Source organism: Haplochromis burtoni, unplaced genomic scaffold (genome assembly GCF_018398535.1).
Source record: "Haplochromis burtoni strain Fernald_Lab_line unplaced genomic scaffold, NCSU_Asbu1 Contig_623, whole genome shotgun sequence".
Lineage (NCBI taxonomy): Eukaryota > Metazoa > Chordata > Actinopteri > Cichliformes > Cichlidae > Haplochromis > Haplochromis burtoni.
Genome location: NW_024582984.1, coordinates 213,986 through 241,752, shown reverse-complemented (window position 1 = coordinate 241,752; position 27,767 = coordinate 213,986). Strand labels below are relative to the sequence as shown.

Sequence of the window (27,767 nt, the reverse complement as noted above, 5' to 3'; positions counted from 1 at the left end):
ATGTGTTGCCTATGGTCATTATTAAAGAGTCCTTAACTCTATTCCAGATACACCCATGAGGACATGACTGTGTCTTATTTATGCCCCTGCTTTATAATCATAGTAGTGCAATATATCTGACTTTATATTAGTTAGATTTTAAGTTAAACAATTCTAATCTTAAAAGAAAGAAAAGGCAAAAGCTAAAAAATATTGTTATTGAAAAAATAAAACCAAATCTTTAACGAACCAAAAGGATTGTGCACAGCTGGTTGGTTAGACTTAGTCTGCCTTGATGTCTAATTAGTTGTCTGACTGATTCATATGTTGACAGACAAGCTGACTGACTGTTACTGAAGAGGACTTGAAGGACTGGCAGTCTTCGTCTTCTGGTCATTGGTTGGCTGCTCAAATAATCTTATTAACTGCTGAACTGCCCTGCTTTCTTTATGGCTAAATAGCTGGGAGTTAATCGCACTGACCAACTGGCCAAATATGTGACCGGATAGATGATTATGTACTGTGATTGCAGTAATTGCTTAATAAATGGACTGCCTGACCAAGTAACTGACAAAGGCTGTGACTCACTGCCTGCCTTGCTTCTCTGGTCATGTGAACGGATAGCTCGCAGGCTGGTGAGATGTCTCTTGCTATGTAAAAATCTGGCTTTTAAAATGCTGTAATCCAGTTGGGGGGTTGAGGGGGAGTGAATGAATGACTGGACAGTTAAGTTGACTGTCCATTGCATTGGGGTTCGTCTTCTCACCAGGCTAGCTGACTGGCTTACATAGCAAGTCATTTCTGCCTTTTTGGCACCAGAGTGAAGTGTTTCATGTCTTATCAGCCCCAACCATTTGCTTCTACAAAGCTGTTCTCCCTCTCTCACACACCCCTTTCCCTTCTTTGCTTGCTCCCTCGCTTCTTCTCCATTTTTCTTTTTTTGTCACATTCTCTCTTTCTCTTAATCTCTCCTTCACACTTTCCCCCTTGCTGTTTCTATCGTCTATTCTCCTTGTAGCGATCACTGTTTGTATTCTGATCTCCTCCCTCATCTTTCTTCTGTAGTTTCTTACAGCCAAAACGCCCTGCATCCCTCTCATCCTGCTAGTCTCGTTTCCATTACCATCCTTCTTTCCTTTCAACCTCCTGATTCTTATTTCTTCCTCTCTTCTCCCCTCCCATTCCTTGCACTAACTCATGATGCCACATTAGGCAACACCCAAACATGATGCTTTTTCCCAGCAGTAAATACATGCGCTAACATCTTGTACACACACAAACTCACTCACTCACAGCAAGACAAAAGTGTCTGGAGCAAACTGATAACAAACCTTAAGGAGGCATTAAAGTGATACACTGCCACTTTTGCCAGAGCTTCAACTAAAATGTGTGTGTCCATACATATAGTATATCCTTTCGTGTGTATCGGCTTACATAAAACTAAATTAACTCAGCAAAGTAGACTTGTCAGACTTCAAGCATTTGACCTTGTAATTGAGATGGCTGCATTCTCCTTAACACAAGCTGACTAAAAGATTCCCGCTGAGAATCAGTGATTAAAGATGAAGCAAACAAGCGCTCAAGGTTATTTTTTTAAGGAAGGGACCTGATAAGGCGCTTCCATTTCAGGGTCAGCAAAGAAAGTTGTTTGGACGTGACAGGATTGGATTCATAGAATTCACTATAAAGCTGACAATAAAAATAAATAAAATAAATAAATATGCATTAGAAGATATTTCCATTTGCCAACTGCCAAGAGTTTGATTTGGACAATAATGCTGCTCTCCATTTGACACTACAGCATGTGCACGAATACTTGTGGATATGATTTTAAGTTGATTATTACATAAACCTTAAACCAATTATATCAGAAACAATCTCAAATTCAAATTAAGCTCCAAAAATAGGAATAGAGTGGTTTATTCAAAATGAAAATGGGAAATAGGTGTAGCAGTTTATTGAAACATGTGCAAAGATACATGGAAATAGAGATATATAAATAAATAAATAGCTTGTTACAATTCTAACAAGCTTGAAAGGTATGACTCCTTAAACGTTCAACACAGTCTGAACTCTCTTAGCTGAACTGTAGTTCTCCAATCTTCTTGAATGACATTCAAAGCTCCACTTTGAATGTTGGCTGCCTTTTTGTTCTGTTCTCGTTCAAGATTATCCCACACTTCTTTAATTATGTTGAGGTCCAGGCTCTGTTTAGGCTAAATCCTGACTGAGAGTGTTCCACTGTGTGTGTTTTTTTATCAAGGTATGCTTTCACTGCATTGGCAGTATATTTGGGATCACTGTCATGTTGAAACATGAAACTGTTGCCAATCAGATGCTTACCAGATGGTACCTTTTTGTGTTCATTATTCATTTTGAAACGATCCCCAACCCCACTAGCTGAAAAGCTGCTCTAAACCACGACAGTACCTCCACCATGTTTTACGGATGGATGTAGAGAGCAACAGGAGAACTATTGCTCAAGACCGCTTTAAAAAATCACTGAGGAGATGTATGTTGTATTTTTCAGCTAATCCTTTGGTTGCATTCATTCCAGTGGACAGTTGTGCTAAGCTAACCGTCTCATGGCTGCAGCTTCATAATTAACTTACAGAATTAGAGTGGTATCAGTCTAGCTCTGAGCGCATATATGTTAATGGAAACTATTAAGGTTATAGATAGTGCTTTAAACATGCAACCACATCAATCAGATTATAATATTACATACGTTTGAGTTTCCTTATTTCCTTATATATATTTGTACAAGTTGTCTGCATTACAACTGGTTCCAGCGTTCAAAGCACTTGTACTTTAAAAGATGATTTCCTCACACTATCTCTTTCCTCTTACTTTTTATCCCTGGTATGCGATTGTGATGGCTCTGTGCATCTGTTTCATTTACATGAAACTGCTTTGCTTTTCACATGATTGATGTATAGTTTGTGGAATTTGTGCCCCGGAAGCTGCTAATGTATCTGATAATCATATTTTTGGGAGAAATGTTTTGTTCTTTTATGTTTTGTTTTCTTTGTATGTTATGAAACTGAGCACCAAAGGGCAAATGTTTGTATTTAATGATGATGACGATGATTGTCTTGGTAGTGCAAATGTTCAGCATTAATATTCAACATAAATTAAGAACTGATTTGAATGCTTGGCTTCAAAAGAAACAGATTTTCTTAATAGTCTTTTACTGAAAAGTGGAGAATTTTTTTTTTTTTTTTTTTGCAAAAAGCACCTCTGTAATGTGTATTTGTTTTTGAATTGTCTAAATGTAGTGTTATTTTCTGTATGTTTTTTTTTTACCTTGTTTATGTGGAAGAACAAAAAGGCGTGCACGTCCTAAGCAAACTAAAAAAAATGATGAACTCATTTAAAAAAAAATATTTTAGAAAAAGAAATGTTTACAGCTATCCTAGCAGCTTTTTCAGGTTGTGAACATGCTTAAAATAACAATGATAATACTTTATCTTGATGTTTTTTGGGTTTATTTTATTTTGGTGGTGGCCAAAATCAAAATACCAGACTGGAGTCTTCAGAATGGTAATCCTCAATCCAGTGAGCAGTGTCAGGATGTCCAGCAGAGGCGGTGGGGAATGCTTTTAATTTTCAAGATATTTACTCATAAACCAAATTAGGAATCAGATAATATAAGACAGAAATTCTTCTGCAGTATAAATCATCTTTACATTTAGATAAATGCAAAGTCATTAAATACCCCCACTGAGAAGAATTTCTCATTTTACGCCTCAGTCGTACACAAGTGCACAAGTAAATGGTTTCATTTCAAGCTCTTTGTTTGCTGAAGAGAATAAGGATCAATCTATAAATCCAGCTTCCCTTTGAAGGATTTGTTTGTATCGCTCAGCTCCTGTTGTGAGATGGTTTTAATCCCTCTGCATGCCTTCCTTTGAGCTAGACCTTTTCTGAATGTAATTCAATTTCCCAGATTGAAGATTCTCCCATTGATTTCATCCAGATCTGTGTTCTTTATTGCTCATTTGACCTCTTTGATTCATGTCAGCATAAAAATTCTCCTTGATTAAACTGTACTTGAGTTTGGTGTGAATCAATTTCGCGAATGAAGAATTCAAATGTTATCGTTTTGTATGTGTTTTATCGTCCACATTTACTGTTTCATAGCTCGGCCGTGTTGGGTATTATACCGGGCCTGTTTGATTAAACAGATGAGATTAGTCTTTGATTAAAACAGGTTTGATAACATTTTAATAGGCTTTGTTTCATGTGGATTACAGGGTAAGCTGCCTCAGGCATAATACCATTACTCACTGCTTCTGATAGATGCACTGTCACTCAAAAGACTCTCTGCGTCTGTGTGCGTTTCTTTTCTCTGTGGATATCCTACGTGCAGCGATGCATTTGTGCTATTCCTAATACACCGACCACCTCACATTAAACTCACTCTTTTCGCTTTCATCTTTGATAACTGCATGCACAGAATTCATTTCGCCTAAAAGCACCAGTCTCCTCTGCTTTTTCTTCTCCTTCTTTGTATTTTTCTTCCCTCTCATACATTTCTCTCTTCTCAGCATTAGTGTTGCACTAATTCAGGTGAGGGTCCCTGTGGAGTCATGTAGACGAAGGCATATAACACAGTGCTGCAAGTTAGAAAAACAAGATATAAAACTTCACCTTGTAAAAACCATCTGTAATATATAGATATTTTCCCATTTTATCAACTATCGTTTTTTATCAAGTTCTGGCTTCTGTGTTTTACTAACAAGGTAGTTTGTGTGTGAGATTTTATGTTACTACACAGTTACTAACACGTGAATCTGATAATGTGATGGTGGGTTATATGGACATGGTCCTGTATGTACGCTAAGATATCTTAGGGTGATGTGTATGTAGTTTATAAAATTCAGCTGATTTGCTCTTTGGTCTTTTATTCAATCCTGTAGCTTTGCATTATTTTCATATCTTGTAGAGATTTGTTACTCAAAGATTGTTTTTACAAAAAGAAGTTCAATATAAGCTTCTCCTTAAAATCTATATACATGTCTATTTTTCACAAGAATAACATCAATTTTCTTTGTATGTGTTTCATGCGTGGTGCATTGTTCGTAAGCAGACTGGTTCCTCTTAATTCCTGCCATCATGTTCGTCCAAACAGCTGTCCTTCTTCCCTTATGCTGGTTTTGTAGGAGGGTCCTTACGTGATGCTGAAGAAGAACTGGGAGCTTTATGAGGGCAACGACCAGTATGAGGGATACTGTGTGGACCTTGCCTCTGAGATTGCCAAACACATCGGAATTAAATACAAGATCTCCATTGTACCAGATGGGAAATACGGAGCGAGGGATCCAGAGACAAAGATATGGAATGGCATGGTTGGCGAGCTTGTGTACGGGGTAAGGATGGAAAAATTGCAGCATGCAAGGAATGCTTTGAATTTTGTTCTGGATTTTCTGTTAAGTATCAGAGTATGGCGTTTAAGTGAAATCACAATGACATTACAACAGCATCACAAATCACATCCTGTTATGGTGCACTTCAGTGCCTTTTGGCAAAAACTTCTATAATCTTTGCAGAGGTCGTATGAGCTGCAGAGACATTACATCATGCAATGACCGAGAAATTCTCAAAATGACTCCCTGCAGTATAGCAACTCTCACAAGCTCTGCATCTCCATAGTTGCCAAGTTAGCTTCCCACTGAGATGTAATGTCACGGCAGGTTCACTTATTTCTTGAGATTTTTGCCACGCTGGTTAATTATGCCATATACTCCCAGGCACAGTCTGAGATCTCACAATGCTGTCTGAATACAAACTTTATTTGCACACACAAGACAATGTCAGTCGTCGATTTGACGAAGAGTGAAAGCGGAGACGTTGCAGCAGAACACCGACAGAATTAATTACCCTCCAGAATCTGGAAGGTGACACAGCAGAACATTGACTAATCGGGTTTGATTTGCATCAAACACTCACAGTCCGTCCTGATAACTCTTCTTCCACACATAGAAAATACTGTACTGCACTTGTAGTCTTTGTCTTTTCTTTGTTGTACTTTACCCCCCCCCCCCCCCTGCGTCTTTGCTGTAATTTATTTTATCCGTCTCTCTATTGTGCATTAGGTTGAGTGGGTATTTGATATCCTGTCCTCTCTGTTTTCTTTTCATATCACTTCTGTCCTCGTTCTTTTATATTTGCTGTTTACTTTTCTTGTGTTGCAACATCTTTACTCTTTGTAGCAATGCGCTGCTATCGTAGGTTGTTTCACTTACCACTGTAGCTATCATTTAGAATCATGCAATCATTCAGCAGTCTGTGTGCTGAATTAATGGGATTTCTGACTTTTCTTTGGATTTTGTAAATGTGTGTAAGTCTGTATGCACACCGCCTTTCATGTCTACTGTATGAAATACTCCTCTGTCGTTCTGGTATCCCATCACCCGCCTGCATTTCTTTCAACCCTCTGCTCTCCCACTTCTTCTCTCACCTTTGAGTCCAGTTCCCCTTTGCTTTGCTCATTGACAGTTTCTATTCATTATAGCTTGTTTGTTTTATATGCAGTTGCTGCAAATTAACTGCAGTAAAAACATGAGAGTGAAGTGAAATCTCAGCCCCACCCCTCTCCTTTGCAGAAAGCAGAAATTGCTGTGGCCCCACTGACCATCACCCTGGTGAGAGAGGAGGTGATCGACTTCTCTAAGCCTTTCATGTCTCTGGGAATTTCAATCATGATCAAGAAGCCTCAGAAGTCTAAACCAGGTGTTTTCTCTTTCCTGGACCCACTGGCCTACGAGATCTGGATGTGCATAGTGTTCGCTTACATTGGCGTCAGTGTTGTGCTGTTTTTGGTGAGTTATTGTTACATACTAGGTGTTAGAATTTGAGCTGGATCCCAGGACTGGACTAGAAAAGTTACTGGGTTAAGGGATGAAAGCGCATACAGTAGCTACAGAAGTTAGTTTTTATTGTAAGGTGCTTTTTTACCACACAACTCATCATGACTCTTGATGTCTCTGAGTATATATTTTTTATGTTTTATAGATTAGCCCTCAATAGCTAATGCATTTAAAAATTTAAGAAGTATGACAGTACTCCCTTTACACTCTCAGCTGAAATGGCATTTACAGTGTTGAAGACAGCTTCTAGGCAGGAAACCATTGGATACTTAGAGGCATCCTCTATGAACAGAAATATCATAATAGTGATGTATGTGAGACATTTAGATGCTCAATGTCAGATATTTAAGACAGCCCACTTCAGCATGCACAAGATCAGCATAAGCCCTGTGATACCAGATTGTCTGAATATTCAAGGAAACTGTTTTTCCTCTTTTATATAAATCAGAAATTCACTCTCCAAGGTTTTCCTTTTATCTGTTCTGAGATGTTAAACAGATGTCTCTCGCCGCTTGCTAGCTCAGTTTGCCTCTGAAAACACATTTCTATCATTTTGTATTAACTTCTGTGTGAATAGATTATAGCACAACGTAAAAAATGCAACCCTACCCAACTAACTCTGTGACCTGTGGACTGATCTTAAACAACAAAAGAAAACAACTCTGGTGAAACTTGAAAATTTAAAGGTGCCAAAGGTGATGAAGACCAGGCAATGCTACTTGCTAGGAAATGGAGTCCACTAATAGCTGATAATCATTTTCAAAAATACACTTCAACAAAAACTTCTGCTGTTTAGTTGATAGAGGCCACCATGCTTTGCTGTAATGTTGCAAGCCCATAATCAGTGTTCATTCTCAGCCTCTGCATCTTTTTATTAGCACTACTTGTGCACTATATTATTATGAATTTATTAAAAATTCACAGAGTACACTTCAGCCCATGGGCTCATGGTGTCCTGGTCACCAAACATTTGAACATTTCAGAAAAGAATCGCTCCCAGGCAAGAGCGATTCACCACACAGCAACATATTACTGACTAAACTCATGCTGTGGATCAACCATCATGTCTTCCGTGTGCTAATGTGTTTATATTATCCTAACCATAGCTCTGTAGCTATCAACCAGGTAAGACAATATTATTTGTCTACTAGCCCAATGGCTCTGGTTTTCCATATTTGTCCGTATCCCATGTTATAGCAGTAGAGCTACTAGTGCTATGAGTATGTTTTCATTATTTAGAAATACTACAGTCAGAACATGTAATGTCATCTTTTGGTGGAAACTAGCTTGCTAACTTCTAATCCTTGTAAAGCCTCATATTCATGAATAACTGGATACCAAGCTTTACTGTAAGCTTTACAAGCAGCATTTGCACCTGGAAATAGCTAATGACATCAGATTTTAAAAGTGGATCAAGGTTTTTGTTTTTATTTATTCTTTTTGTTTGTTTGTTTATTATTACTATTATTATTATTATTATTAAAGAAGTTACAAAAATTATCTGGATTCAAATATGGCAGTAATGACAGTGTTAGTGAGATGGTAAGTTAAGGTTAGCCAACTTGTGAAACTTTAGCAAAACATAGTTAAGACTCTGGTAAGTCCAGCTCCCATACATACTCCCAGGGGTTGTCTTACTCATGAAGTAATTTGAAAATAACAGCTAACTAATCAGATAATGTTATCAAATGACTATAACCAAAGTCATGTAACAAAGTTACAGGTTACAGTTAACCTTAGCTTGCTAAAGTTCTGGAGTTAAAATTATTTGTGTACATATTAACTGACTAGCCAGTCAAATTACTTCACCAGCTATAGAGGAACGTGATCCATCAAATCACACAGTACTGTGTATTTGCCAAAGTTTGATTTAAGGCCAAAAGAATATTCATTGCCTCTATATAAATAAAAAGCCTAATACATTTTTGTACTTTACAGTCACATGTGATGAAGTAGAAAACTGGAAACAAGAAAATGCTGTCTGATATATACTGTAGAGTCAACAATTGTGAATGTAGCTTGCAACCACAAATGTTCTTTTCTGATGACCAATGGCCCAAAAAGCTATTTTTTCCTTATTTTGCTGCTTTCCTTTTCAATGTTTCTCATGTATTTTTCTGCCACACAAAAATACTGCCACACAACTGTGTTACCTCAAATGGGTCTGTAGCTTTGTCTACACTATTATTATTACTGAGCAATGCAGGGAAATGACGCCAAGCCAGCTACCTGTACTGTAATTTAGCTGCACACCATGTCTACTGTTTTTAGCTTTGTCAAGTCCAAGTTTACTCTGTTGCTATTATATTTATACGCAATATTTAGTATAGATTATATACACTGGTATTGCTGACTTACATCTCTGGTGATTCCTTTAGTGTTCTAATGTTGTGGAAGAGCATAATAACATTGGTGATAGTGCTGTCTGTGTCTCATTACCATGTGGTTAAAAAAGGGGATTTTGACCATTTCAGACCTTGGTAGTCCTGTAGTGTCTTTCTTGAAATTAAAATGAAAACATTTGTGTGCATATTCAAGTCCTTAACATGTTTCAATTTTTCATTTTAATGTTCCTATTCAGCTCTTCTTTTTCTTTAAAATTTTCTAACCACTTTTCTGCATATGCTATCTTAGGTGAGTCGCTTCAGTCCGTATGAGTGGCATGCCGAGGAACCAGAGGAGGGTGCCACGGAGCAGGGCCCCACTGACCAACCTCCAAATGAGTTTGGCATCTTTAACTCCCTGTGGTTCTCACTGGGAGCCTTCATGCAACAAGGCTGCGACATCTCACCACGGTGAGGGAGGGAAATGATCTGTGAGAGACAAACAGAGTGCATTTGTGTTTGCATGTGCGTCAGACTGAGCGAGATCATATTTAAGGCTGTGTACAGGGTGAGTGTGTGGGCTGGGGAGAGCACGTGTGCCTGTGTAACTGTCTGTAATGCTTGAGTGCTGTAGTATTAGACAGTGGTGATTCAGACTGTTGACAAAGTGAATCACCTCTTTTAGCACTTTTCTAGGTTTAACTGAGCTGGGCTGATACACTAAGGCACACACATGCAAACACAAAAACGTAGAAGTGTGAAGAAAACACCTGCATACAGTCCAGTGGTGATGTACATGTGGGTCTGTTATGGTGGAAGATTTAGCAGTTTGCTAGGTGTGTATGAATCTTTAATGCACCACAGAAGAGGCAGAGTCCAGCTATATTTTTAGAATATTTATAAGAATATGCCATTTTATTATTGATAACCTGAGAATGCAGTTTAGTGAAATATTCATTGCCAGCATCCTCAAGACCTTTAGGGAGCAAGTCTAAGGAGAGAAGGAGCAGCAGGGAGCACTTCACACTAAAACAAATGAAAGCAAAGCCTGATGAGTGATGAACGCAAGAAAAACATAGTGTGATCAGTCGAGTTTGGGAGAACAATAAAAAAAACTGTTATGTAAGCATTCACACGTATATGGAAATGGAAGCTTCACACTTTAGGAAGATAAAGTTATTGCTCAACTGAACATTATTCCACCTGCAACATGACATTACAACCCTTTGCGTGTTACCTGAAATCGTTAAAATATGACGTTTATCTGCCTGTGGGAGAGTTACACTCTCCTTACATTTTTGGAGATTATCTTTATAGCTGCAATATGTCTTAATGGATTTAGTCTTCCAAGCACAAGACATCGAAAAGAATCCAGTCAGTAAGATCAACACAAATTAGAAGATCCTACATGCTGCAACCCAAGCAACGGTCCATTACCCATACTGGGATCCAGTGAGTGGATCCAGTCCTGGAGTGCTGTGTATATGTATTGATTTGGTACTAAGAGGTCAGGGATGCAACAATGACCTTAAATGTCACAATATGCACTGCAGGGGAAATTTACAGGCAGTCTTTTGCTGTTTTCTAACAAGCCGGGTCACTTCTGGATTTCGTGTCAGCTCTTTGCAGATGATATAGTTCTGTTGGCTTCATCAGTTGCTGGCCTCCAGCTCAAAGTGGGAATGAGAATTAGCTTCTCCAAATCCAAGCCTATGGTTCTCGACAGGAAAGGACTTAAAGTATCTGGGGTTTTGTTCCAAAGTGAGGAAGCGGAAGGTCGACAAACGGATTTGTGCAGCATCTGCATTGATGCAGATGCTGCACAAATCCATTGTGGTGAAGTGAGCTGAGCGTAAAACCAAAGTGTAAAACTACATTGCTACACTTAACTATAGTCGCAAGCTCTGAGTAATGACCAAAGGAGATCATGATTCCATGGGGCAGAAATTGGTTTTCTCTGAAGCATGGCTGGGCTCAGCCTTAGAGAAAGGGTGAGAAATCTAGTCATTCTAGAGCTGCTGCTCCCCCATGCCGGAAGGAGCAAGTTGAGATGGTTAGGGCATCTGATTAGGATGCCTCCTGGGCCTCCCCTAAGCAAGGTGTTCTGGGCATACTCGGTGGAGGGCCCACAGTATGCACAGGAAACTATGTCTCTCAGCTGGCTTGGGGACAGTTCCTCTGGATGAGATGAAGAAGGTGGTTGGGATAAACGAGGGATGGATGGATGGATATACTTATACTTAAATATACTTAAAGAGGAAAGCTTTTCCTGATTTTACCTGAGTTTCAGATTCTGTTACCATTTTTTATTTCTTAAATTATTTCTTTTGCAGCACTTCAATTGTCTCTGGTGCTTGTTTTATTTTGCTCACTAATCATTTTACTTTGCTGCTCCTGCAAAGGACTTCATATCACAGATCTTGAAAAGTGGTATATGGCAAACTTTATCATTATTCGTTATTTTCTTCTTCTCAAGGACTATTCTGCTGTTTCTGAAATGAATTGACATCAAGAATCGCTCAGACATTTGTGCTGCATCTCCATTTGCATTTCTCTTTCAAAAAAAGAACAAAAGTTTCTTTTCATCCCCCCAAACTTCACTTTCGTCCTCCTCCTCTTTTGCTCCTCTGCCCTTCTCTTGTGCTCTCGCATCCATCTCTTTCATACGCTCTCCTTTTCTCTCTCCACTTCCCGACACATGTCGTCTCCTTCTTCTCCCCACTTTACTGTGACTGACAGGCCAATTCTAGCCTTAGCACACAAAATGGAAAACACTCACATCGGCTGCGCGCACAACCACTCAGAGGCGCACGGTCATACAAGTTGTGCACACGAATAAACAGACACTTTACAGACTTTGCTTTCCTTATACACACGCATGTAAAAGAACAAAACAGCCAGCGTACAGTTTCACAACAGTCCAACACACACATGTGGACCTTTCTGTCACTTGCAGGTCCTGAGTATAAGCTACAGCTGTCATATCAATAATGTGATACTTAACATGAAGCCAGTGTTCGTCACATAAATCACTACAGCCTGTCACTTCCAATATAGCACAACGTCTCCATAGGCCAGGATTACAGCGGCCGCAAATGCCAGATTATATTCTTACAGTAAGAAATGTGTTTAGTTTATCTTATGGATTTTTCAAACAAATCTTGGCAATTTAGGCTTAAGATCCTTCCTCATAGTAGCACATCCTACAGTTACAGTTGATGAAGTAAATGCACTTTGATTTACACTGTATCAACATTTTAGTCTCACAAGATACACAAGGACGGGTACATTTGCTGTGTTTCTCCACTCTGATGGCATTTGGTTTTCAACCCCCTGTTTTTTTACACAGAAATTAGCTTTGGAGATGCATATCTCTTAATTGTAATATTGACAATATGGGGACATACCTGGTGTTTTCTAATAAGAAAGAAGAAGCCAAGGAGAGGTGAAAGCATTCAGTGAACAGGCGCGAGGTTAATGATGGAAGCACAAATGAAAACAAAAGTATATTAACTCTTGACCACACATGTTTAAATAGATAGCACTCAATGTTCCCAATGGCTTTGTCCATATATGTGGTGCTTTATATGGGCTCTTGCTGAAAACAGCGTGCTATATATAGTGAGTCAAGGGAGACAATGTATTGCTGCATGCTTACAAATAAGAGCAATGGTGTCTGTAAAAGACTTAAGTTCTCTGAATCATGAGGCTTTGCGGTTTGGCAAATGTCATTCAGATTGGACCAATGTCATTCAAAATACAGCAGCAGAATTTTCAATGGACTCATATTTTGGCCAGTGGGTGTTAAGGGCTTAAAGTGAGTGGGTGAGATTATTTATAATCAAAAACCTTTTACAGTCTGCCCAATCTTTTGCCCAACCTATGCATCTCGTGCTAAACCATGCATCCCTGCACTGTGATTAGCATCACACCCCTTTCTTACAGCAAACACTAAGGCTGCTGATTATAGCAAAGGAGTCTCAGTAAGGGGAGGAGAAATTTGCTATTGTCCCTCTTAATCTCTCTTCATGTGGCCCTAACGTGCTCTCCCGTATCTTTCTCCCAGTATTTCTTTTGTCATTGGGAGCCACGGCTGAATGATGCCAAATTTTACTGTTTTTAATGTGCCAATTTGGCTAGATAGCAGTGTCTGTGACTATAAAGCTTTTAAATTTAGGTTGTGTTCATGTAGTAGCATTATTCCACATGAAATCACGGTCAAAGAGTTTATTAGTCATCAGACTCATTGATGAAAAAATGAAATAAGCCTGGCGACCAGGCTTTTTGCCATAAAATCATGTGATGGATGAGCCTCTTTGACACTGTGCTCTGCAGAAATACTAGATCATGTCCTTAGAAAAGGAGACGTGTCCTGCATATCATAATGTCATATCACTTTTCTTTCTCCTCAGTTCATTTCCTTTAATCTCACATTCCCTTGTTCACCTTTGCAAGCAGGCAGAATCATAATGCTAACTCAAGTCACACCTGACAGCAGAAATGTGCTACAGCTACAGTGAAGACAAGGTATTTATGTATTATCATAACACAGACTGTACCCCCCCCCCCTTTTTTTTTTTTTTTTTGCCGAGATGCCTTCAAGTTTCCTTGTATTGAAAATATCCAATAATCTTTACTTTTATTACAAATTTAAGGATGTCTTATGCGTATGTTACCGTGATATCTATATGCAGTATCACATTCCCTCTATTAGCTGTTCAACCATATCAAAAAACAACAGAATGAACTAAATGATAATAAAGGCAAACATAACAGAATTTCTTGCTATGTTTGTACGAGAGATCAAATCCACCCATACGGAAAAGAAATAGTAAAAACTTATATGTGATTACTCGTGAAAGTGGCCACTTTCTCATTACTTTCATACATTGTTTTAGTAACTATCCAAAACATACAAGTTTCATTATATAATTTTTCAAGGGATCTTATATCTGTTTTCACACTTATATGCTTTTCATACAAGTTTCACGCAAGACAGATACAAACTTTATAAGATTTATATATATCTTTTCCATATGGGCAAAGAGACTGTATATAAACAAAATTTGAAAAAGTATGTATATATGCATTATTTTTTAAGCTTTATGACTTCTTTGGGCAAGTAACCCTCTCTGTGACACAGTGGCTCCAGATAAATATGTTATGTAAAAATGATGAATTGAAAACAACCAGAAAAACTGAAGAAAGTTCAATTTTGAGTATTGTCCACTGTAGGTAAAAACACTATGGTAGCATTGCTGGAGCTACGTCTTCTTTCAGACTTTACATGCTGTACTTCATTCTGTTATGTCTACAGTTACTTTATTTTCTCTGCACATTATTTTGCTGAAGTCTTTGAAGAATCTAATTTCTTTATTGTTTTCCATCGTTTTTCATCATCCATATGTCTACTCTGACGATGGGACGCCTATTTTTTTGCTCAGGCTTTATCCTCACTTTCCTCCATCTTTCCAGTTGTATTGTCCCTGGCCAGTCAGCGGGGATCGGAATATCGAGGCTGACATTTACTGTGGAGTTGGGAATAAAGGAAAAGAGGCAGCCGCTGCAGGAAGAAATATTCTTTCTGACTGGTTGAATGCGTTCCTGTTTCTTCTATATGTTCATTTCAGTCTGTGTTCATCTGCTTTGCAGTTTGCCTCGTTGGTTGTTACCAGTGCATGGTTTCTTTTTTTTGCTTGGTGAACTATGCATCTCTCCTGCCCCGCATTATGTTTTGTCTTATTACATTTATGAACATCTGTACCCATGTGTCGATACTGGTTGTTTGACTCCGTATACTCTGTGTATTGACTGTGTATGTTGTAGTGAGCTGCCATAGTAAGTCCATTGGTATTCAGCGTGGGTCCCTCTCTCTGTGCTGCAGTCATCTCTGCAGTCTAGGAGACACAGTGTAACAACACTCCTATTCAGCTCTCTTCTTTCTTTCTTACCCTCTTTCTCTCTATCTATCTGTCCATCTATGGCCTCCCTACCTCTTTTTTTCTTTGATGCTCACTTTTGTAGTTGGCATTTATATAATGGAAACTTCTGTGCACGTGTGTGGTGGCGTGTCTACATGTTTATGACACTACTGACTACTTTATCTGAGCATCCCACGCAACCGACGCACCGACTTGTGTTTCTTTCACCTTTCCAGTCAAGCACAAGGTAATGGCTGCCATGAACATATTTATACACCCTCAAACACATTGTCAGAGTGACCTTGATAGGGCATTAGCCCCACCCGCCTGTCATCTTTTAGCCCGGGCTTTTGGGTTTCTAATGATGGCGATTGGCTTGGTCATAACATAAAGGGTGGCAACAAAGTGATGGATGGTTAGGTGATAGTGCGGGACTTAAAAAAAATAAAAGAAAGAGATTAAATCATGGTGGAAATGTCTGTTCTCAGAATAAGAAAGACCAAGAGGGACTGCAGGGAAGCAAGAAAGAGGTAAAGGGATCGCCAGTGAACATCTCACAGGGATTAGATCTGTCTCTGTCAATAAGCATATGAAATTACAGCTTCCGTCTCTTGTGTGTACGTGTATTGAGGGGGGCTGTGCGAGTGTGTCTGCTGCTGTCTGGGCAGTTGTGCGCTTGAGTGTGTGTGGCTGCATATAAATGTGTGTTTGTGAGTGTCATGTGCATTGAGCAAATGGCTGTGGGTGTGTTGAATAGTTAATGGTAGCAACAGATCCAGCTAATGGCATGACTAACTAACTGCACTGGGACACCGAAGCCTACTGAGTAATTAATGATTAATCTCAAGGTCACTGATTAGAACCCAGTCACGCTGACAGACGACGTGTTTATGAATTTCACAAGTAATCCTTTTTATTTTATGAACAGTCTTTTCAAGGCTCCTCTCTCTAAGCAGCTCAGATCTTTTCTGCTTCACTTTTATAGTTCCTCTTATTGTCTCCTATTATGCCGTTCATTACCTGCCTGCAGCACCTACTGTTTAATCGATTAATTTGATTTTTTTTTTTCATGTTCGCCTTGATGCCCTTTATTCTGCCTTCATCTGCTGCGGCGTCTTTGAGCCCGTTTCAATCATTTTGCCGATTTACTTTATGTCACACCTCTAGTCGTTCCCGGAAAAAGATGAAAGCAAGAAGAGACAAAGAAGAGAAAGGTTGTATTATATTATGCCTCCCACCTGCATTATTCAGCCTTTCTGTCTTTTATTGTGCCAAAAGCAAACATTTAAGCTTCACTTTCTTAAAACATCAGTCACACTGCCAGCAGACTTGATATTTGATGAAACTGGTCTCGCTTCCTCCCGTAACTTGAAGACAGCTTTGCTTTAGATGGTTTGGAGGTGTTGAAAGGAATCTTTGATGTTGACTGATCAAAGTGAAGTCAAGTGAGGTGACTCGTTGTAATTGTTGCTGAAATAACATTTAATGAGTAATTGATTATAGTTTTCAACTGATCTGCCTGACACTGATCTTCAATTGGTCTTATGGGAGTAAAAATAAAAACACACTCTAGATATTATGGGCACACCTGAAGCTCAAAATTGCAGTCTCTTCTGTCAGGCGATGAAATCCAGATGTATTGGATGTTAAACAAATTGCATAGCTCAGAAGGATTCGAGTGTTTGCGGGTGACAGTGTGAGTCCGTGTGAGAGGGAGTGAAGACGAACAGCATGCCATTAATCTTTCACACACTGGATTGGGGAGGCAATCTGTTGGCTATCATAGATGATACATGACCAGCTATAGAATGATTCGCCTGTTGCATACCAACACTGTGAAACCGCACACACAGGCAGCATCTCTCACACAGACGCGAAAAGAATCAAAGAGACTGCTGTCAAAGATCAGCCGAGTGTACTGGCATGCACTCTGAGAACAGCTGAATTCATCCACACGTCCACATGAAAGCACATTTGTACACATGCCTGCTTGCACATATTGTCACACACGATTCCATCTAAATCAAGCGCCAGAGGGCAAACGTGTTCTCCAATAAGATGGTTTTCTATCAAGCTGCCTGAGATACAGAACCATTTTTAGTTCATTTTCAGAATAAAAGCAGTAACCTCGCCCCCAACATAGCATAAAAGAATGTGCCAAAGCGCATGTGCAGACTCAGTGAGCCGTTTAACTTTTACAGTGTTTCTGTCATTGTCACATCTGTATTAACAGCCCATTCAGCAAGAGGAAAACTGTGCATGGGAGTAGCTATAATTGTAAATCAGCCTTAAACACACTGAAAGGCTGCACAATCTGTGTCTCTTCCCAGTGTATTGTAATTAGTGTGAGAAGCTTTACTGTGAGGTTTAACGACTTTGCTTTATGTTACAGATTTGTAGGACTTCATTAAACGCTGAGCCTTATTTAAATGGGGAAACCCATCTTTCCCTGGCTCTTCACTGTATTGCCGGGTTTTATCATTTAACCCTCACGTCATACTTTAAAAAAAAGAAAATCCTCGCTAAGATCAAGTTTAGTCTGAATGTAAACAGAACAAAGGGAGATTGTTTGCAGCAGATGCTAGCCCAGTCTCAGCCCAGCAAATGACACGCCAAAGTTAAGGTATTAAAGTGAAAAAAAATTAGTAAATTAGACTCTACTATAATGTCAGATTAACTTTGCTGGCTGTCCTGCACTGTGGTCCAACATTCTGTTTCCCCCCTATGAAACCTTTAATCTAGAAATAAAATGAATCAGATGTGATCATTTTAGATTCATGAACACTGAGGATGATTTATTCAAAGAACCTCATGGGTTTAATGTAAATAAATTAATTAGAAAAATGATTGAATGCTCGAATTGAGCATTCTGCTGATAAAATAATGGACCTCGGAAATTCATCTGTCAACAACTACAGCTGGAAATGCTGCTTGGCGTTGATGGATGCAGTGTTTAGTTTAAGATGACAATTCTAATGCAAAAAGAAGAAGAAATATGTCCTCGTCGTACCTTATTCGTCTCTCATCTAATGACACATGCATTTTAGGTCCTAGTACATGTTCATACTGTAGTACTGTTTAGACCAGGGGTGGGCAACTCCAGGCCTCGAGGGCCGGTGTCCCTGCAGGTTTTAGATGTGTCCTTGATCCAACACAGCTGATTTAAATGGCTAAATTAGCTCCTCAACATGTCCTGAAGTTCTCCAGAGGCCTGGTAACGAACGAATCATTTGATTCGGGTGTGTTGACCCAAGGTGAGATTTAAAACCTGCAGGACACCGGCCCTCGAGGCCTGGAATTGCCCACCCCTGGTTTAGACTGTGGTTTTAGATCACTGTTAGGTGATTGCTAGATCACATGATGATGCCATAACATGTGATATTGATAAGAACCTTCAGTGGGCTGTGATGAACCAGTGTGCCCGATTGTCTTGATTCCTCAACTCCTGATCGTGTAGGAGGAGTTGGTGGACAAAAAAAGAGATTTTGTTCGCTACAGTAAGATTGCATGTTATTAGGAATGCTACTAACATCTGCTTTAAAAAAAAGGAAGAGTGCTTGCTTACATGCTGGTCTAGTGCCTCTACAGGTCAGAAGCAGCAAGAGAAATTACACTTCCAGAAAACAAGTCAGTTTAACTGGTATAAAGAGTCCATTTTCAGTGAAGGAGGTAGTGATTTCGACACATATCAAACAGACGATTTTCAGTTTGTATCCTATGTTTGGCAATTACTATTTTACTTCTTCTCTCTTGCATCTGTGGCTGTTTGCACTACTTTAGGGCAAGAACGTGGTTTAGGTTATAGTAAATCTGAAAATTGTAGTTATATTTTAGCTTAAAATTTCTATTAAAGAGCCTGCATATACGTTGCAAAAATGATTTTCGTTATTATCAACAGTGTTAATTTATGAAAGCTGTAGGCCGGAGCCTTTAATTTGATGTAATAAATTTGAGGAACCCGTATATTTTATGTTAGAGATGTGTTTTGCTGCAGTGTATTGTCATTCAGTATCTGCTCATACCAGCACCTGCGGTTGCCCCAAGAGGAGCTGTCAAATGAATTAATAAATGCTCCTTAAAAATACATTAGAGCGTATATTGGTTATTAAAAGTTTATGTAATGCTTATGAATACAAGATATGCAGAACTGCAGTAAAGTTTTACGCCACTTCTCTTGTCACTGGTCCTGCCTGAAGCACTAGCCAAGGAAATAAGCAGTGCACTCTGCCAAATGCCACTCAGTGATTATAATGGGTCAGTTACAGAGGACAAAATTTCCCCAGTGATCAATAAGGTGCAACTTAAACTTCAACAGATTCCTTACACGGTCATTTTTTCTTTTATACCACTTTCTTTTTCCACTCATCCAGAGTCACTCCACAAGGTTGAATTAATAAGGTATTGTTCACCAGCTAACCAGTCAGATCACCTCTTTCCTTTTTTGCCACTAACAGAAATCCTGTGAAATCTATGAAACTTCTGAACATGCCATCTTCTTCATCCTCCTAATCTCTGTCACCGGCGTATTTCCTTTTCTGGGCTCAAAGACAAACATTACATCAAAGTGTCACATGGTTAAAAAAACAGAAAGTTTCTGTTGTATCCTAATAAGTATAAAAATATATCTAACAACAGTTTCGTCTGAGAATCCATCACGGTGTATGCCAGGTTCATTATTTCAAGCAAACAGATCAAGGCCTCAAGGACAAACACTATCAAGTCTGTGTGTGTTTGCGTGTGTGTGGATTAAGAGGTGCGATGGATTTTGAAGAGCAGCATAATGCAGAGTTGCTCCAAAAGGTGACAATTTATGCCGAGTCAGGCGTCAATGCATCTCTCCACTTTCTCGCTCCTCGTTTTCTCTTCCGCTCACACTTCTTACAAATAAACCCGACTAAAAATAATTTGTCTGCCGCCGCTCTCACATCAGAGTGTTGGTATCACCAGGCTGTCCGGTAAATATCGGAACACATTGTCTGATTGTATGCAAGAGGATCTGATTATCGCCCGAGGTTTAAGTGGCTGTAATCAGTGTTTTTATGATAACAACGGATCAAATGATTATTTGTAATGTGGTAGGAGTTGTTCACAGATCATTTTCACCTGAATCAGGAGTTCATCATAGCACCTTTCAGTTGTTTTATTTCTTTTTGGTGTAATTTTACCTAAAAAATAATAATATTAAAGTGCTTCTTAAAAGCAAAAGCGATGAATTAGAATTGATGATTTGCTTTCATGCTCAAGTTATTTATCAGGTTTATCATTTTCTGCATTTTTTCTTTCTTTCTGAATGTCTTGTAGTGTATGCCCAGTAATATTTTCACTTTGTTTCTCACTCCTCTGAAGTGAAGTTGTTTTTTTGATTTTTTTTTCTGTATTATTATTTTCCTTGTTGCTGTTTCTGCCCATTAGAATTTCAAGGTCTTTTACTGACTGCGGTACTTAAAAGGAAACATCGTGTGGCCTTCATGTATTTTTCTCTGACTTTCTCTAATAGGTTCACTCTCACTTGCTTTCCTTCCTTTTACTCAGTGAAAACAAGTTCATGCAAAAAAAAAAAAATGAATTGCCACTTACTTTGATGCTCCTGCTCACAATTGGGAGATAAACAGCGTAAGCATGGAGAAAAGGAAAAGAAGGAAAGAGGATGAGAGAGATGCTGGCTTGCCCCGATTGCTATCTGTTTCATGTAGCCTCGGTTGCTGTTAGTGCTGAATTGGTTTTCAGGTTGAAAGACAATTACTTTGGTGGTACTGTCAGTTTTGTCATGCACACAGAACGCTTTGTGAAGCTACAGTTTTCTGTGTTGCATATCTCTGCAACGGTAATTGTGTTTCTTTCTCTCTCTCGTTTTTTAATCCCTTCACTGTCGTCTTTACCTTAACCATCTCCGTTTCATCCATCTGCTGATTTCTCGTCTGTGTTTGCTTTCTTTCATCTCCCTAATCTTGCCATCTTGGCCACTTTGTAAAAAAAATTGACTTTATCTTTCCCTTTCTTACACCTCACTCTTCTTTCTCTGTTTTTTCTCCCTACCTCACTCCCCACTCTCTTCTCTGCAGGTCTCTATCTGGACGTATTGTTGGAGGTGTGTGGTGGTTCTTTACTCTTATCATCATCTCCTCTTACACAGCCAACTTGGCTGCATTCCTCACTGTGGAGAGGATGGTTTCACCGATAGAGAGTGCAGAGGACTTGGCCAAACAGACAGAGATAGCCTATGGGACGCTGGACTCAGGCTCCACTAAAGAATTCTTCAGGGTATGAACTCAACGCACACTGTTCATTTTATTTGATTGCTTGAGTCTTTTCAGGTTAATGGAAATATGCAATCAGCCAATCACATGGCAACATTTCAGTGCATTTAGATATGTAGAGATGGTCAGGACAGGCTCCTGAAGTCCACACAGGCCATCATAATGCGTGGAAAAGGTGATTTAAGTGATTTTAAATGTGTCATTGCTGTTTGTACCAGACAAGCTGTGCAGTGCACAACATATCCAGACTTGAAGCTACTGCAACATAAGGCTGTTCCTGTCAGCTAAGAACAGGAGGAACTGAGGCTACAATTCACATGGACTCACCAAATAGGACAATAGAGATTGAAAAATGGTCTGATCCATCATGGAATCAACAGTGGTGGTGGTGTAATAGTGAGGGAGATATTTTTTCAGATCATCTCAAACTGGTTTCTTGAAAATAACCTCCACAATCATCAGATCTAAATCTAACACCTGTGGGATTGATTGGTGTGCACCCAACAAAGCAGCAACTGTGTGATGCTATCACGTCAGTATAGATCAAAGTTTTCAGCACTTTGTTGAATCGATGCCACGAAGAATTAAAGCATTTTTGAAGGCAAAAGAGGGTCCAACCTGGTATTAGTAAGGTATAGCTAATAAACTGACAACTGAGTGCAGATTCAAATTTACAGAGATGACTATTTAAAATATTATATTGTTCAGAAAATACTTTAGTGGCAGAATTTTAATCACTTGTATGCTAGTAGGGAATAATGAGTGTGCCTCGGTTACCTAGGCTAATTCAAGCAGCACATACTTGAAAACCAATCTACAACATTCTAGAAAATCGAAATTAAAGGATCTTTCGTGTACTGATCTCGACTTGAGAGAGACTTGAAACGTGATGGTAAGCTGAGATGACTTTCTGTTTCCAGTTAGTTTGCGTGTAAAACCTGATCAAAGCCCACAGTAAGATTTAAAAAGATTACACCGGACATGAGAAAACAAAAGATCTGTGCTGGATTTTCTCAAACGCAATGTTGATTACAGTGAAAATATGTTTTTTTTTTACCACAGTCCTTAGCAGTTAATCAAAATAAAGGAATAAAACCATAATGATTATAAAAGTAGGCAGTAAGGTAAGTAAAGTCAAGGATAACCGGTGGGATAGAATATGCTGCTATGAAAAGAAAGTGGAAAGAGTAGCAGAGTGGGGTAAAGAAGCCCCAATTACACCTTCACCCTTTGACCTCTTCACCTATGTGGCTTCCAGTCAGTGCTAATAGTTGACACACATGAACATGCACACAATCCTATTTTTTTTTCTTTCCCTTTTGCTTCACACAATTATTAAGATTTGTTTTTGTTCCTGTGCATGTTATGTGTATATAAACAGTTCTGCTCTGTAGGAATGTGTGCACTGGTATTTGTGTCTGGAGACAAAGGAGGAAAGGGGGGAGAATGTAGCAGGCAGTTTGTGCTTCTGTTAGTCGCTCTGGCATCATCAACATAACGAGCAGGCTGAAATCTGTGGAGGGTGAAAAAGCAATTTACTCTCCCACAGCTGAGGGGGATTCGCCACCACCATTAATTATCTTGTGTGTGCATGCAAGTGTGTTTGTGTGACCGTGGATGTGTACATACAATATCGTGTGCACATAAAGCAACATATGCATGTGTCTTATATGTGTAAGCAAGTTTGAGTGGCGTTTTGTAACGTGCAGAAACACGGTACGTGCGTCCATGTAAGTTTAAAAGCGTTTCCATATTGTGCATGCCTGAAGGTGACTTGCAGCATCCATTTTCCTCTTTCACAGCTACGCTCATTGTTAAAGAATCTGGAAAGAGTCACACCTTATTGTCACACATCCATCCCTCCAAGGCTAGACGGCGCTTTGTACACGCACGTTTATTATCGGCGTCTCTCGGTCTCACTTTCTTTGATAGGTGGGGGCTTGGATAGATGGGCTGGAGGTGTACAGGAAGGGGGGGGGGTGAGAAACTGTGATAGACTTTGGCAGACAGAGGAAGAAATGGAAGGAGAAAAATGAAGAGAAAGAGAGGGTTGAATGAAGAGAGGCGGAGCCTTTTGATGTGTGTGACATTATTATGGGATAGGTGTCCGTCACGCACTAGCAGCACACTGATACACACACATATCATTCCCCGGGTGCTGGTTTCAGTGGCTGAGGCCCTGGCTTGTTGCTCGAAGAGCGACAGAATAACACTTTATCACCAGGAGTGAAAGAGAAGAAAGAAGCAGTGCGCTGGTGGAGGATGACAGTTTGACTCCTCTGCTTGTTATTTTCACTCTTGAGTACACGCAGTTCACACACACAAGCAAACAAATCATTTCACATATATACACACAGACCGATGTGCAGAATTACAAGACCACAGACATATGTAGGATGTATACAGTACACATTATAAAAAAATATAATAGAGTTTATTTACAATACTGTGCAGACGTCTTAAGCCACCTTTCATTTCTTTGTATTTTGCTAAGAAACTGGTGAATTTATTTACTGAAATATGTGCAACAGAGTTTGTACAATTATAATAAGCTCAAAAGCCAATATCTGGTATGACCACACAAGACGATCCCACACCGCTTCATGGATGTTGAGGTCCAGGCTCTGGGGAGACCAATCCATGACCGATATCCAGGTGTGCTTTTACTGCATTGACAGTGTGTTTGGGATCATTGTGATGTCAATCAGACGCTTTCCAGCTAGTACAGCACGGTGGATCAAGATCTGAAAATACTTCAATGCATTCATAATTCCATCAGTTCTGACAAGATCCCCAGCACCACTGTCTGAAATGTTTTACAGATGGCTGTAGACACTCACTGTTGTAGCTCTCGCCTGACCTCCTCTGTCTTCAAATTGATTGAACCCAAAAATTTCAATTTGGATTCACCACCCCATATGACCTGTCGCAACTGATATTCAGTCTTTTTTCAGTGATGTGACATACCCCTGCTTTTTGTCCCTGGTTTGTCTTGTAGATTTTTAGGCCTGCCACTTCTGTCTCTGTCATTTCCATTATGTGTCTTTAAGGAAACACTGTATAACATGTGGAGATGTGCTAGATTTTTGGCTCTTTGGGTATCACCATATTGGTACAAAAGCACAGTTTATATGCTTGAAAAACTGAGTTATTTTGGAATTTTTCATAGATTCAAGTTTCAAGTAAAGAAATTGCAAATAATTATCATTTTTTTAATAGGCTAAGCTAATAGTAACAAAGTGCCTAAAGATACATTTTGTTATATTTGTAGCTACAACACTGGTTCACCCATTAGGTTCGGCATATTCTGTATGCTTGAATGATTCAACCACAGTAAGTGGTTTTAAAAAACACAACATTCCTCTGAAAATAGCCAGGTACAAAGAGTGGACTGAAAATGAGTGAAAAAGCAGCCAAAGTCCAAAAACGTCTGGTTTGTTCAAGGCAAAATATAAAGAAATAAGTGGTGGCTGAAGACTTTTGTACTGTACTCAGTCCTAAATTCATAACCACACACCAGCTTAGTGTACAAGTATTCCAGTAAAAAGTAAGACTGATGCTTGACTTGTTAGCATCTACGTCATAATTTAAATGTGGTTATACAGTAAATGTGATTATACACCAGGAGATAAACATTGAAGACACAGCACACCATCAACAGCATCATTTTACTCAGGGACTAAAAGAGGAAAAGTCAGCTTCACATCATATGAAGCTGTAGCAACAAATCAAATCCAGTGGAAACATGGATTGTTAACATGGATTAACAGCTTCCTTTTTGCATCAGTAAAGTCAGCACTAAGGTCAGCATGTCGATTTGAATAATTAATTAGATAGTGTCCGCACACTGTTCAAAGTAATATTTATAAAAGAAAAAGACTGGCAGGCATTGTTCTATTTTTCTTGTAGCTGAAAACCAATTAATTTCTACTCATTCCTTAAGCATAAATCCATTTGAAATAGGTCACAAAAATGGAATTTTGTTTTCATTTTTGTTAACCTTCCCAAATCAAGTTTAAGAGCAATGTGTTTGGCAAGTTTGAGTGTTTAATGTTTAATATCTTTTGGAGAACATCAATAACTTAGCAACAAACAGGCAGTATTTGTTAGTGGGACTCATTTATTTTTATTAAACGGCTGAAATATATACAGTGAACATCTACAACGTAGCTTCCTTGACAGCTGGCTTCCACATCATTTTAGGGAAAATTTGCTCCTATAACTGTGAATTTATACCCATTAATTCCCTGTTAACCTTTTCCTTTCTCCCCTTTGCTCCTCTTCCATGCTAGAGATCCAAAATAGCTGTATACGAGAAGATGTGGTCATATATGAAATCCGCTGAGCCAACTGTCTTCACCAAAACCACAGCAGAAGGCGTGGCAAGGGTCCGAAAGTCCAAGGGGAAGTACGCCTTCCTTCTCGAGTCCACCATGAATGAATACACGGAGCAGCGAAAGCCTTGTGATACCATGAAAGTCGGAGGCAACCTGGACTCCAAAGGATACGGCATTGCAACACCGAAAGGCTCACAGTTAAGGTGGGTGGAATAGTGTAACAATAGGAAACAGTAACGACGCTGATACTGGACTATTGCTGCGATATTCCACCTACCCTGCTGTGCCTTTAATACTTGACCTAAATCAACCTCTCACTGCTGTCTGGTGAAAATTTCTCAACCAAAGAATTGTAAAAATTGACCGAAGTGGATATTGATTGATTCTCGCAAGCGTAAAGTCCCAAATTAACAGTAAATGTTATTGATTTAACACAGTTTATGGATTTATGGCAGTTATATGTTTTTACCGAGCAGCAGTGACTTCGATAAATGTGTTAAACGTGCAAATCATTTGTTTAGTCATGGTTTCTTTTGTTAATACCTTAATTTCTTTCCCCCCCCCACTTTCTGCCTTCCTTTTTGTATTGTTTGTAATTCTGTTCGACTCTTTGCTCTCACTTCTGCCATCTGTTAAATCAAAGCATGTCACCTCCACCGTCTTTGTCCTGTGTCGCTGTCATCCATACGTCGCTTTGTGCTTGTGTCCTTCCTTTCTTTTTTGTTGCTATTTTCAACCACCTTTTCTCCACAGGGCCACCTTCCAGGTAACTCTGTTCATTTGTCTGCTATCATCTCACTCTTGATATGATGATACTGATGATGACGATGATTAAAAGAGAGATTTATTACCAGAGAATGACCACGAGGAGAGGCAGAACCACAGACTGCTGCCACTCCATCCAGAGCCACGGGGGGAATTTATAGACAACCAGGAAAAGAAAAAAAGTGAGGAACAGGAAGCAGAGGGGCCTGTCCAATGGGGGGAATTCAAAGTAAATATAATACAGGAAAAATACAGATCCACAAACAAAAGAAAGACACAGTTTCAATCTTTAAACCAGTTAAATTAATAGATAATTGAACAATCTCAAATTAAAGCCCAACAAACAGAAAAATTAGTAGTAGTTTTTTAAAAGGAAAAAGTGCATCAACATGAAATAGAAACCAAAAGATGGAGGAAACAAATGACAAAGTGAAGTTGGTCATTTTATCTTGTTTTTCCCTCAGTAGACATTTGTTTCTCTGGCTTGTTAACTTGAGCTTACAGTAACAGTCTCAATAGGTTTCACTGCGATATCCTCAGCAATGCAGATAATTCATTTTCCAGGTGACTGTGACAGCAGTAAAGAAACTTTGTCTTCTCAATGTGACAAGTGCCTGCTGAGAGAAAAAAATAATTGACTAAATTCAGCAAAGCTGGACCACTTGCTCACTCCTCTCTCCTCCATCTATCTCTGTCAGCATTTCAGATTTGCCACATAAAAGGCAAAGCACAAACAGCACATCAGCCTCACACCATGTCCTATAACTTTCCCCTGTGCATGGTGCAAAGTTCCTCAAGACCCCTGTCGCCCTGTAGTTTAGCTCTTATTTTCTTAAACGAGAAAAAAAAAGGTTTTCCCGTTTATGAGGGAAAATTGTGACAGACAGCAAGTGGATAGGTTCCTTTGGAAGCTCCCCCGTAACACATACCTGGGACTATCCACGGTTGTCTCTGGCTGCTCTCAGTCTGCAGAAACAGACTTGCACAAGGCTGCGAGTGCGCACGCTGGGTGAGCCTGCCTCTCCTCCTGGTGCAGTAATCATTTGATGATGATGATGATGATGATGATGATGATGATGATGATGATGATGATGATGATGAAGAGCATGAATACTCTGATGACTGAGCTGAACATTAATAGTATTGTTTACTTTCTGCTATATGACTCCTTTTGATGTGACTTTTAATATGTGACTGTCATTATCATGCTTTACAGATCTTTTTGAACTGTTTTCATCCATTCCTCTTATGTTGATGAGATTAGTCATGGCCGGCAGATTAGATCACCCCAGAGAACGCTGTCTCTTCTCGA

General features: G+C 39.3%; 1 protein-coding gene across 4 annotated transcripts in view; it reads left to right on the top strand.

Moving 5' to 3' along the window:
* Positions 1-27,767, top strand: part of gria4a (glutamate receptor, ionotropic, AMPA 4a) — a 68,442-nt gene that overhangs the window by 24,082 nt on the left and 16,593 nt on the right. For all 4 annotated transcript variants that reach the window (XM_014329784.2, XM_005948892.3, XM_014329786.2 and 1 more), the window contains exons 10-14: positions 5,145-5,351; positions 6,588-6,803; positions 9,486-9,646; positions 21,159-21,357; positions 25,646-25,893. In XM_014329784.2, the coding sequence (XP_014185270.2) occupies positions 5,145-5,351; positions 6,588-6,803; positions 9,486-9,646; positions 21,159-21,357; positions 25,646-25,893 (1,031 nt within the window). The remainder of the gene's footprint in view (positions 1-5,144; positions 5,352-6,587; positions 6,804-9,485; positions 9,647-21,158; positions 21,358-25,645; positions 25,894-27,767) is intronic.